The sequence below is a fragment of the Dendropsophus ebraccatus genome, chromosome 9 (assembly GCF_027789765.1).
Source record: "Dendropsophus ebraccatus isolate aDenEbr1 chromosome 9, aDenEbr1.pat, whole genome shotgun sequence".
Taxonomy (NCBI): domain Eukaryota; kingdom Metazoa; phylum Chordata; class Amphibia; order Anura; family Hylidae; genus Dendropsophus; species Dendropsophus ebraccatus.
The window spans coordinates 29,625,546-29,638,371 of NC_091462.1; the positions used below are offsets into that span (position 1 = coordinate 29,625,546).

Below are 12,826 nucleotides of genomic sequence, written 5' to 3' on the forward strand. Positions count from 1 at the left end.
CCTGGATGGCGGCGCGGCTGTGGATATAGTGTACCTGGATTTTGCAAAAGCGTTTGACACAGTTCCTCATGGACGTCTGATGGGTAAGTTAAAGTCTATCAGTTTGGAAAGTTTAATGTGTAACTGGATTGAAAACTGGCTTAATAATCGTACCCAGAGAGTGGTGGTCAATAATTCCTACTCCCAATGGTCCCCGGTAATAAGTGGTGTACCCCAAGGGTCAGTACTGGGCCCTCTTCTGTTTAACTTGTTTATTAATGATATTGAGAATGGAATTAACAGCAATGTTTCTATCTTTGCAGATGACACCAAGCTTTGTAGTACAGTACAGTCTATGGAGGATGTGCAGATGTTACAGGATGACTTAGACACACTGAGTGTTTGGGCGTCCACTTGGCAAATGAGGTTCAATGTGGATAAATGTAAAGTTATGCACCTGGGTACTAATAACCCACATGCATCATATGTCCTGGGGGGAGTTACTCTGGGAGAGTCACTGATAGAGAAGGATCTGGGTATACTTGTAGATAATAGACTACAGAACAGCACACAATGTCAGTCAGCTGCTTCTAAGGTCAGCAGGATATTGTCATGCATTAAAACAGCCATGGACTCTCGGGACAGGGATATAATATTACCGCTTTATAAAGCTTTGGTGCAGCCTCATCTGGAGTATGCCGTCCAGTTTTGGAACCCGATTCATAAAAAGGATGTTCTAGAGCTGGAGAGGGTACAAAGACGGGCAACTAAACTAATAAGGGGAATGGAGCATCTTAGTTATGAGGAGAGATTAAAAGAATTACATTTGTTTAGTCTGGAGAAAAGACGTTTAGGAGAGATATGATTAACTTATTTAAATATATAAATGGCCCCTACAAGAGATATGGGGAAAAGATGTTCCAGGTAAAACCCCCTCAAAGGACAAGGGGCACTGCCTCCGCCTGGAGAAAAAAAGGTTCAACCTCTGGAGGCGACAAGTCTTCTTTACCATGAGAACTGTGAATCTGTGGAACAGTCTACCACAGGATCTGGTCACAGCAAAAACAGTAGAGGGCTTCAAAACAGGGCTAGACAAGTTCTTAGAGCAAAATAATATAAATGCATATGTATAGAACCTATCACCCTTCCCCCTTCCCTGTATCCATCCCCTCCTTGGTTGAACTTGATGGACATGTGTCTTTTTTCAACCGTATTAACTATGTAACTATTCCAATGTGACCATTTTCCTCATACTTCTGAAGAAAACTGCAGCAGAGGAAATAATCAACTGTTTGGCCCGTTATCTTTATCAACATTATAATGCCAAGAGAATACACATATAATTATTCCACACCCTAAGGGCCCTATTGCACGGGATGATTATCGTGTGAAAAAGCGTTATATCTTTCGAATTTAAACAATAAATTGCAGGCAACTATCGAAAAAATCGTTCGTATGTCGTTGATCGTTGATTTAGATCTGAACCCAAAATTATCGCTAATCGTTTGCTGTAATTCCACATTCGTTCGTTCAAATTCCGCATTTGTTCACTAATTGCTCAGTGTAATTGCACATTGTCCATTGTTTTGCTGGGATCAGAAGGAATAAACGATCATAGTAACGATCACAATAACGATAATAAAAACGATTGTAACTAACAACCATCATTCTGTGTAATATGGTGAACGATTTCAGGTTAACAATAAACAATCTCGTTTGCGATAGTTTATCATTAGTTCTTAATCGTTAAAAATCGCTCTGTGTAATAGGACCCTAAGCCCAACTAACCAAGGTACGCAATGCTGGCCCCATAGATTGCATATACTGTATGAATCTAGACGAGAATCACAGCTTACAGCTACGTTCTCAGAAGACTGACGCCGCCCGCTCCTCCATTAGATAATTGCAATGATGCACCTTAAATCCGCGACTGTCACTGACTCACAACTGCTAATGACATTTCCAAATGTCAACTCTTTTATTTCAAGAGACTGTGAAAGTCTAAAGTGTTTTGTATTTGTCTGGTGTAGAACAGTCAGAGTCAGAGCTGATCAGGGTGTAATTGTGAGAGAGACAATGTTAGTGTATGCTCTCCTGACATTTCATCTGCACTGACTGACAATGAAGACAAAAACTTCACAGCATCAACCGTGAACCCCCATGTACTGCTAGATCCGCCAATAATGAGCGCTAAGAGTATAGAAGGATTAGGCTGTGCGGCATGTGTGATACATACAGTATGAGCATAATCCTACTAATCATGAACCTAACATTTGGTAGTATTCCATGTTATCACCAACTGATTGTTCTTATCCAATCTCTTTTTGTAGCTAGAAATAAAGGAACATTCCAGGAAAACTCACTATATTAAACGCTCAACTTTGACAACCTAACATACTTATAAATCACCTTGGGGGACATTTATGAAGACTTGTTTTAAGTTAGGCCCCGCCCCAATTGCCAGGCCGGATTGACTAATGGTGCGTTTACACAGAGAGATTTATCTGACAGATCTTTGAAGCCAAAGCCAGGAACAGACTATAAACAAGGAACGGGTCATAAAGGAAAGACTGAAATCTCTCTTCCTTTCAAATCCTTTCCTGGCTTTGGCTTCAAAAATCTGTCAGATAAATCTCTCTGTGTAAACACACCATTAGAGGGGTAGAACTCTTAGTGAATCTAGCCTGACCTGCACCCGAAGTAGGTGTAGATTCCTGCCATGATTTACACCCGCAAACAGGTGTAAATCATGGTAAATCAGGCGCAGGAGGAGGCCACGCCTCCTCCCCGCCTTACTATGACCCACCCATTGGGTGATCAGGGGATACAACAGGCATATGCCAAGGAGATGGGGTAAGCGCCAGAGGCACAACAACAATAAATGTCTCCCATTGGGTCCAAAAAAAGACTTCTTACCCCAGAAGTTTTTTTTTCGTTTTAATGATTTGGCAGCTAGGTTCCTCACTTCCCTGCAATTTACAGACTACAGCCTAAGGCTTAGTCCATTTTTGGTAATAGAGAGACTTAGGGCCCTATTAAACGGAGTGATAATCGGCCGAATGGGGCTCCGTGTAATGTATTTAGGCCCAGACCTAAAATCCCCAGCACCCTACTTGTAATAGCAGTGCATGGCCTACGGCTGCCGACTCAGACAGGCTGCTTCAAAGCTGCAGCATGCGGTGCCGGGATGCATCCAGACCACAGATTACAGGGAGGGTGGACAGGTAAAGTATTAAAGGCCCTATTCCACGGAACGATTATCGGCCGTATTCGGCCGCTACGGACGATAATCGCCCCGCGGAATAGAGTGCAACGATCAGCCGACATTGTTCATGTCGGCTGATCGTTGCAGTCGCTTGTTTTTCAACATGTGACTGATACAGCAGCGATCTGCTGCCGTTGTTCCATTGAATAGGAGCATCGGCAGCAGACGCTGCTGTATCCTATGGGCTGCCCGGACGATCAGCGATCACCTGGGCAGCCCCTCTGCACCTCCCCGCCGCCCCTTCGCACTCACCCGCTCGCTGAATAGCGGCGGCAGCGAGCGGGGAACGTTGAGAGCGCTCGTTGCCTCCTCTAAACGACCCGTGTAATAGGCCCTTAACTGTTTGGGAAAGGGACGTGCAGCCCTTGCTAAACAATTATCGGCCATGTAATTGTCCCAGTAAAGGAGTGCGGGTCTAGCAGATCGGCGCTTGTTTACAATATTGATCTTGACCTTCATCGGCCCGTGAAATAGGACCCTAAGACAGAACAGAGGAAGTACTGACATGGTTTAGTGCTATGTGCAGAAGAGAAGGAGAGAATCTGGCTGTGTACCTGCAATGTGTTAGGGGCCTATTCCACGGAGCGATAATCGGCCGAATCGGCCCAATTCGGCCGATTATCGCTCGGTGGAATAGAGATCGTATCATCGGCTGATCGTTTATTTATGCCCAAACCTAAAATCCTCGGTCACTCACTGTGTGGAATAGCGGTGCGCGGCGGGCTACCAACGATTCAAGCAGCATACATTACCTAGCAGGGCTTCTCCTCCCCTCAGTCTTCATCCTGGTCCCACATGCAGCAGCAGCTTCGGTGCCGCCTGACTGAGCTGTCAGACCGCTCAGCCAATCACAGGCCAGGACCGCCACGGCCAGTGATTGGCTGAGCGGTCTGACAGCTCAGTCAGGCCACTCTAGAGTTGATGATGCGAGCGGGACCGAGATGAAGATGGAGCGGAGGAGAAGCCCTGCTAGGTAATGTATGCTGCAAGGGCTGCAGCCCTCGCTAAACGATCATCGGACCGTGGAATAGGCCCAGTAAACAAGTGCTGATCTAGCGGCTGAGCAGCTGATGACGCGGCAGAGGGCAGCCGTCACGAGCGACGGTCGGAGCGGTTCGGCCGGCCGCCCGAAGATGACATCATTGTTACAAGATGGCGGATGGGTGTCGACACGAATCAGGTGAGTATAGAGCACTATACTTCCGAGGTGGCGGGGAACACGGGGAAGGGGGCCATTCACTAACATAGCTGTTCTGCAGCAGCTATTATTTCTGGTTTAATAGTTCTTACTACACTTGGGAGATGATGTCCCTGTATATGGACCATTCATGATAAGCACTAGTGTAATAACACTCCACTGTAAATGTGCGTCAGTGGTTTATCTGTATATACAGATCTATCCTGTGTTAACTTGATCACAATGACGCATCTAACTCGACACTCTAATTGATGAAGAGGATGAATATAAATGTGTTTATATTGCACTTGTCCTAAAGTTGTACTCACACACAGTTTTAGGCCATGTTCACATGGTGTAAGACTCCTTCCGTTCTGTGTCACAGAACAGTCGGTGTCAGAGAAAATCATCCCAGCCGGTACTGCAGTGTCGGCCGGATAATCTTCACTTCTGATGAATTAGGATGCGGGGCATCCGTGCACCCCCGCATCCTAATTTGCCACAGCACACAATGGAGCGGCCGCACGCTTCATTGTCTGAACTCACAAGTTCTCTGCGGCACCGTTAGGGATCCCGACCGGCGCATATACTATGTGTATACACTCCGGATGGAATTCCCTCAGCTGCAGCACAATGTAGGTAAAGTATTTATCACGGCCGTGTTGCAAATTGGCGACAACAGCCATGATTAATACTTTACTTACATTGTGTGAACATAGCCTTATGCTGCATTTTGTGTTGCTTACTTTTGCAGTGTTTTCAGGCTCAAAAACATTGCAGCCAGTTACTTTTGACTGTAGAAGAACACAAAGTAATAGACTAAAAGCATGAAGCTAGTATTATTGTAAGACGGTGAAGTTACAAGGCTTGATAAATGATTATCCTTTCACAGCAGAAGTCATTTCCTTCAGTTTCATCCTCACTTACCATAAAGGGAATACACCGAGTCTAGCAATTACGAACACCAGAGCAAACACAACAAACAGGAGGTCGCACAGTTTTTGACACTTGGAATAATTTGCCATTTTAGCAGCCTAGAATACAAGAGAATAGAGGGTTATTGTAAGCTGTCTAGCGGCTGCAGCTTGTTATTCACCAGTGACATATTTGTATTCTGTCCTGTAAATTGTTTTTGAGGATGGAAATTAAAGAGGTTATCCAGGAAAAAATTAATACTTGGCCAGGCAGCCAGGCCTGCGGGGGACTTTTCGGTAATGTATACTTACCTGTCCCGTTCCTTCGCTGCTGCCGGATCCCGGGCTGCTCACTCTGCACTGGCTCCTGTGTTTTCAGAATATCCGAAGAAGTTGCACTCCCATATATATAGAACATTAACTGCAAAAAATTCATGGTGTGTATCAATCTAAAACATAACTTTTACTACTTATATTAAAATACATGGACATACATAACAACATAGATTTAAGAAACTCTGCCACATTATATACAATGACCACAGACTTTTGATAATGCAGAGTAGGGATAGGGACAGTATAACTTACGGTTCTGAAGTTTTCAAGGTCAGCCGACCCCAACCTTACTGATGGTCTGGGAAACAAAAAAATCCCACAGTGAGTCACATTGATTACTGTACCTCAAAAATTAAAAGAACCTTGATAGCTGGGAAGATACCCTAGTCAACCCTCAATATAGACCAGGCTCTCCCTAATCTGTCCCTGTCCCAAAACACAAGGCCATTGAAAAAACAGTGCTAATAGGGCTACAATGGATGGGGATCACAACACTATATGTAGATAAACTGTGACCTCATCCAGAGCCCGTCTTATACCTCTAAGCGTTTCCCTCCCCAGCAATTATATCTCAGGGAGTTAGCTCGCGTCACATCCGGTACCTGGAACGCACAGCGCACCTGGAACGCACAGCGCACCTGGAACGCACAGCGTGCCTGGAATGCACGGCACCCATATTATTACGTATGATGGAACGCATCAGATATTATGCGGTGTGTCTGATATCTACAAGATTGAATATACTATACGGAATCATTGCTTTGCGTTCATATTATTAGTTAGTTTAAAACACATACATGTTTAAGGAGACCATCTGGGAGACATTAGACATCGCAGAGACAAACCAATTGCTAGACATGTGTGGGAATACCACAATGGAGACCCAAAATCCTTAAATTTTTCTATTCTGGAGGTAGTGAGAAAGGGTGTACGGAGAGGTGACTGGGATCGAAGAATAGTGTGCCTTGTATAGTGTGCCTTGTATAGTGTGCCTTGTATAGTGTGCCTTTTTCATAGGTATTAATTTATTTTATTTTATTTTATTCTTGAGCATGCCTCCTAATTTGGGTTTGATCATGGATTGCCGGTTATAGATTTTATATCGGTATAGTTTCGATGACATTACTATGTAAATGAGTGACTATTACGATCATGGATTAATTTTGATTGATAATTATCATGTATGAAATCTGTTGGATCTAGGAATTAACTATGCTGTAAGTCGCTTAAACATGTATGTGTTTTAAACTAACTAATAATATGAACGCAAAGCAATGATTCCGTATAGTGTATTGAATCTTGTAGATATCAGACACACCGCATAATATCTGATGCGTTCCATCATACGTAATAATATGGGTGCCGTGCGTTCCAGGCGCACTGTGCGTTCCAGGTACCGGATGTGACGCGAGCTATGCGTGTCACTTACTGGAAGTGACGCGGACGGCACTCTGAATGAACACAAACACAGCGTGCACTATTTGCACGTGTCAAACAGCGGGAGATACCATCGTAGCCGCTACTGTATTGATGTGAGTAGTTGATTATGGACTGTCTTATGTTATTATGTATATTGTACACATCGGTAATTCAGGTGAGGAGGTGGAGCAAACTATATGGACTGCTATAAATGGTAGACTCCTTCACTCAGTCTGGTGCTGCCTTCCATCCATGGTGCCAGGTCCCGGTGTGGATTGCTATCCGTATCTGCACCCGGGGACGTATATCCTATATTTCTGATTAGCCTCCTGATGAACTCCCTGAGATATAATTGCTGGGGAGGGAAATGCGTAGAGGTATAAGACGGGCTCTGGATGAGGTCACAGTTTATCTACATATAGTGTTGTGATCCCCATCCATTGTAGCCCTATTAGGACTGTTTTTTCAATGGCCTTGTGTTTTGGGACAGGGACAGATTAGGGAGAGCCTGGTCTATATTGAGGGTTGACTAGGGTATCTTCCCAGCTATCAAGGTTCTTTTAATTTTTGAGGTACAGTAATCAATGTGACTCACTGTGGGATTTTTTTGTTTCCCAGACCATCAGTAAGTTTGGGGTCGGCTGACCTTGAAAACTTCAGAACCGTAAAGTTATACTGTCCCTATCCCTACTCTGCATTATCAAAAGTCTGTGGTCATTGTATGTAATGTGGCAGAGTTTCTTAAATCTATGTTGTTATGTATGTCCATGTATTTTAATATAAGTAGTAAAAGTTATGTTTTAGATTGATACACACCATGAATTTTTTGCAGTTAATGTTTTGGACTTATAAGTGGTGATACCTGACCATTATTCTTTTGCTGTGATTTTCCCATATATATATATATATAGAGAGTCTATGCTGAGCGACGATTTCCGGTGGGAGTGCAACATCATCAGATAATCAGAAAGCACAGGAAGCAGTGCAACGTAAATGGCCCGGGATCCGGCAGCAACAAAGGAAAAGGACAGGTAAGTATACATTACTGACATGTCCCATTCAGGCTTGGCCCAGTATTCATTTTTCCTGGACAACCTGGATGGTATTGGTATTGGCTTGTTGCTATTTACCAGCAACTTTACATATTTAGAGACAGGAAATAGCTGGTCCTGACCCCAGGGTTCACATATTCATAGCTTATAGTAATAGTAGGCCATCAATGCAAAACCCTATGTAAAGAAGTGGTCCGGAGACATTTGTATATATGGGAGGAGGTGGGGTTATTGTACGTTAAACATAAAAAAATAAGATTAAAGTGTACCTTTGTGTAACTTTCAAAATCTAAATCAACAGTAGATACATTCAATATTTTTTTTGCTGTTATCATGCTGTAAAACAAAGCTTTACTTGACAGAAATCCAGGTCCAGTCACCTTAAGACAGATTTTCTGACTTGTGCTGGTTGAAAAAAAAAAACAGACTAAACACAGCAATTCCGGTCAAGTACAAAGAGTCAAGGCTCAATGTGTCCATCAGTCCCATGACTGCCTTCTCTCTGTGAACGCTCAGATGACCTGGGATACACTGGACTTCCTGTTTTCTGTTATCTGTTTTTTTGAGAAAAAAAAGTCAGAAAACAGGAAGTGCCATGCTTTCCATGATAACTAAAAAAAAAAATAATGAATGTATATTGCAAACTTGCTTTATATCACATCTACTGCTGATTTAGATTTTGAGAGTTATAACAATAGTGGCGCTTTAAGTATAGCTCCAAATGTTAAGTTTGTTTGTGAAATAAATGACAACACTGAAATTCCTTGGAGAAAGCATGCTGCAGTCTACAATAGAAGCCACCAACACCAAGCATAAAGTCAAAGTGGCTTTAATAAACTATTAACGCTATTTTCTAAGGATCTAACTTTTAAACATAAAAAATAAGTCATACTCAACTACCCTGATCACCCCGACCTACTGTTTTGCCAACTCTCCAACCCCGTTCCACACATCTTCTTTCTTCCAAGAAGTGATTCCGGCAATGCCTACTTAGCCAATCATTGGTTGCATCAGTGTCTCGCTTCAGTCAGCAGTTACTGGCAGATGGCAACACGTGTGCACACATATGGAGCTGTTAAAATGGGATTACTGCTCCCACACAATCAAGAGTCTCACCTCTAGCAAAACATCCGCCATGTCATGAAGGCACATCACTAAGGTACCTACGCGTACCATGTTGTTTACATATGAGAATGTGATCAGAGATATTGTTGCAAGATGGTGAAGAAACATGATCCCGAAATCCTAAAAGAGAACATAAAATTACATTTTTAAAGAGGCAAAAGGTTACAAACTCATTACAACGCAGTCCAAAATAATCATAGAACCAGGACGAATAAAGCCAACTTTATTGTCTTTGGTACCAACTTGGCTGGTGACCATTGGTTCTGCGGGAATGACCCTTTTTTGTAAAGGCCTCATGATATTTAATCAATCGTGTGACCTGCCACACGTGCAAATGCTGGATGGTTCATTGGGGTTATTAATGTCATCATAGTCGGCCACACATTTCATTTTAGGGTATGTTGACATTAAGTAAAACAGGTGGAAATTCCAAGCGGAACCCCTGCCACAGACTCTACTCGGAATCCCGCCTGCCTCAGAATTGACATTGCGGAGTCATGCAATACATTACATTGAAATACTGAAGCAGTCGGTATTCCGAGCGGAGTCTGCGACGAGGGTTCTGCTTGGAATTTCCTTCTATTTTACTGGGCCCTAACACTAGACAATATGCAACTAACTAGTGATGATTTAAATGCCCGCATAGATACTATCAGTTGATGAACAATGTGTTATAATTTGTTGGTAGATATTTTGACCAATAATCGGCCCATATCAGGTGCCCGTCCTGGTCATGTCTATACAGTGACAAATTTAAAGGCCCTGATCCATAAGTGGGAGCAGAGAATGGCTATTAAGGACAATCCTACACTCATCATGGATGGAAATGGAACACTTTCCATTATAGGTTCTCTTATAGATTATGGCTATGTTCACACTACGTAAGTCTCCGGCCGTAGCGCGTTCCGTGAATAAGCGCCCAGAGATTTACGTAGTTTGCGTACAGTAGAAAGTATGCGATGTACGGCTGCACAGTTCACACTACTAAGAACTTACGCCCGGATCGTAAAAAATGAACCAGACCATTGTTTGAGGACGAAAATGCCGTAACTTACCCCCATAGCGTAACATGCGGTCCCGTACGTAGTGGCGATTTCTTCATTTTTTCACTTTTCTTTGAACATAGCCTATAACTGTATACTGTGTATACCCACAGGTCTACTCAATATGGTCTGCTTACCATGGGGAAATCCATCTAGGGATCATTCAATGTGATCAACCCCCTATAAGGCCCTGTTCACACTACGGAATCGGCTCCAAGATTCCGTGCTGAACCCCTCCGCGTGGACACGGTGCCAAATCCTGCCTTCTATCAGTGTGAATGGGAGACATGTCAATTTTTTGAACGGAGTGCGGAAAGGCATTCAAACTGATAAAAGGCAGAATTCGGGACCGAGTCCGTAGTGTGAACGGGGCCTAAGCGTCTATATGCATAGATTTTTATTAAACACAAATATTTTAGAAACTCCCATTAAATTGCTATTAAACAGAATAACAAGTATATTCTCTAAAAGCTGTTCAGAATTCTTTCACGGTCACGCTCAAGGCTTATTGATGGCTGATATTCACGGAAAATTCTCTTTCTTTCCAAAATATATTAACGCTGTCAACAAGCAGACAAATTCCATTCATCTAACCTTATAATGTCAGCCAAATGACGTGCTGGCCACCAGTGCCAGCTAAATCTGCTGTGCCACAATGCCATAGCCTATTTTAATCTGCTCGCTCCTGTGTTTGATAACAGTTCCTCCTATTTTTTTATGATCACGATTAAGTAAAAAACTAAAATCTATGTACAATTCTGTCTATAGAACGGTAGAGAGTAATTTAGTATCATAATATAAGGATTGGCACTACCCTCTGATGATAGTCAGAGGGTAGCTCCTATGTATCCATTATATACAGGCATCTCGTGGTGTTCAGTTCTCCCAGAAAAATAAGTCCATGTGTAAAAATTAGAGAACAGCGCTCACCATGTCTGTAAAATCTAATTCACCAGTTTATTGGAGCAAACACATGGACATCATGCCAGGCTGGAAAAAAATAGCCCTCTCATGATGTTCATGTGTTTGCTTCAATAAACTGGTCAATTGGATTTCATAGACATGGTGTTGTGCTCATATTTTTTCTTTATTTCAAACAACTGTAGAGAATAACATATAAGATTCACAGAACATCAGATGCCGGGCTCAAATCTTCCCCAAATCTGTTTGTGGGATTTTAACCCAGAACCCCAATGCTGAAATGCAACAGTACTAACCACTGAGCCACCATAATGGACTGGAAGCAATTAACCCCTTAAAGACAGAGCCAATTTCGATTTTTGCGTTTTCGTTTTTTCCTCCTTGTGCTTAAAAGGCCATAGCAGTTGCATTTTTACACCTAGAAACCCACATGAGCCCTTATTTTTTTGCGCCACTAATTGTACTTTGCAATGACAGGCTGAATTTTTTCATAAAGTACATTGGAAAACCAGAAAAAAAATAAACGTATGATGAAATTAGAAAAAAAACCCGCATTTTGTTTATTTGGGGGGTATTTGTTTTTACGCCATTCGCCCTGGGGTAAAACTGACTTGTTATATATGTTCCTCAAGTCGTTACGATTACAACGATATATAACATGTATAACTTTTATATTATCTGATGGCTTGTAAAAAAAATCAAACCATTGTTAACAAATATATGTCCTTAAAATCGCTGTATTCCCATACTTATAGCGCTTTTATCCTTTGGTCTATGGGGCTGTGTGAGGTGTCAGTTTTTGCGCCATGATGTGTTCTTTCTATCGGTACCTTGATTGCCCATATGCGACTTTTTGATCGCTTTTTATTACAATTTTTCTGGATTTGATGCGACCAAAAATGCGCAATTTTGCACTTTGGGATTTTTTGCGCTTACGCCGTTTACCGTGCGAGATCAGGAATGTGATAATTTAATAGTATGGGCAATTACGCACGCGGCGATACCAAACATGTTTATTTATTTATTTGTTTACGTTTATTTATTACATGGACAAAGGGGGGCTGTTGCAGCCGAAAACAAACGAGTGCCAAACCGGGATCAGCGCCATTTTGGCGGAGACCCCGACCGGCATCAGTCACGGAGATCGCTCCTTCGGGACAACGTCCCGGGGGGGGGGGGGGGGGGGGGGGGGGGGGGGGCGATCTCCGCCACTAGACACCAGGGAACCGCTGCATATGGTCATCGGATGCAGCTGTCATCTTTGACAGCTGCATCTGATTACCTGATTAGCGGGCATGGCGATCGGACCATGCCCGCTAATAGCCGCGGTCCCGGGCTACATGCGGCACCCGGGATTGCGGCGGTTCAGAGCAGGGTTCAGAGCGGGGTCGCCAAGACTGAACTGGATGCCAGCTACAAAGCATGGGAATGTTATATGCAGCAATGCGATGATACAGATATCTTGTGAATGTCTGATCAGCCTCACAGCCATTTCTGAAACATTAGTATTAGGAATGATCATTGCTCTGCTCTGATTACTGTTCTCAGTGCCGATGAACGATACAGAGACTGTATTGCCAGTTATGCTCAATTAC

General features: G+C 43.0%; 1 protein-coding gene across 1 annotated transcript in view; it reads right to left on the minus strand.

The window, feature by feature from the left end:
* The window catches only part of CERS6 (ceramide synthase 6), a 180,675-nt gene that overhangs the window by 13,854 nt on the left and 153,995 nt on the right, over positions 1 to 12,826 (minus strand). The window contains exons 7-8 of the mRNA XM_069982865.1: positions 9,259 to 9,387; positions 5,349 to 5,455 (exon numbers count right to left, since the gene is read on the minus strand). Of these exons, the coding sequence (XP_069838966.1) occupies positions 5,349 to 5,455; positions 9,259 to 9,387 (236 nt within the window). The remainder of the gene's footprint in view (positions 1 to 5,348; positions 5,456 to 9,258; positions 9,388 to 12,826) is intronic.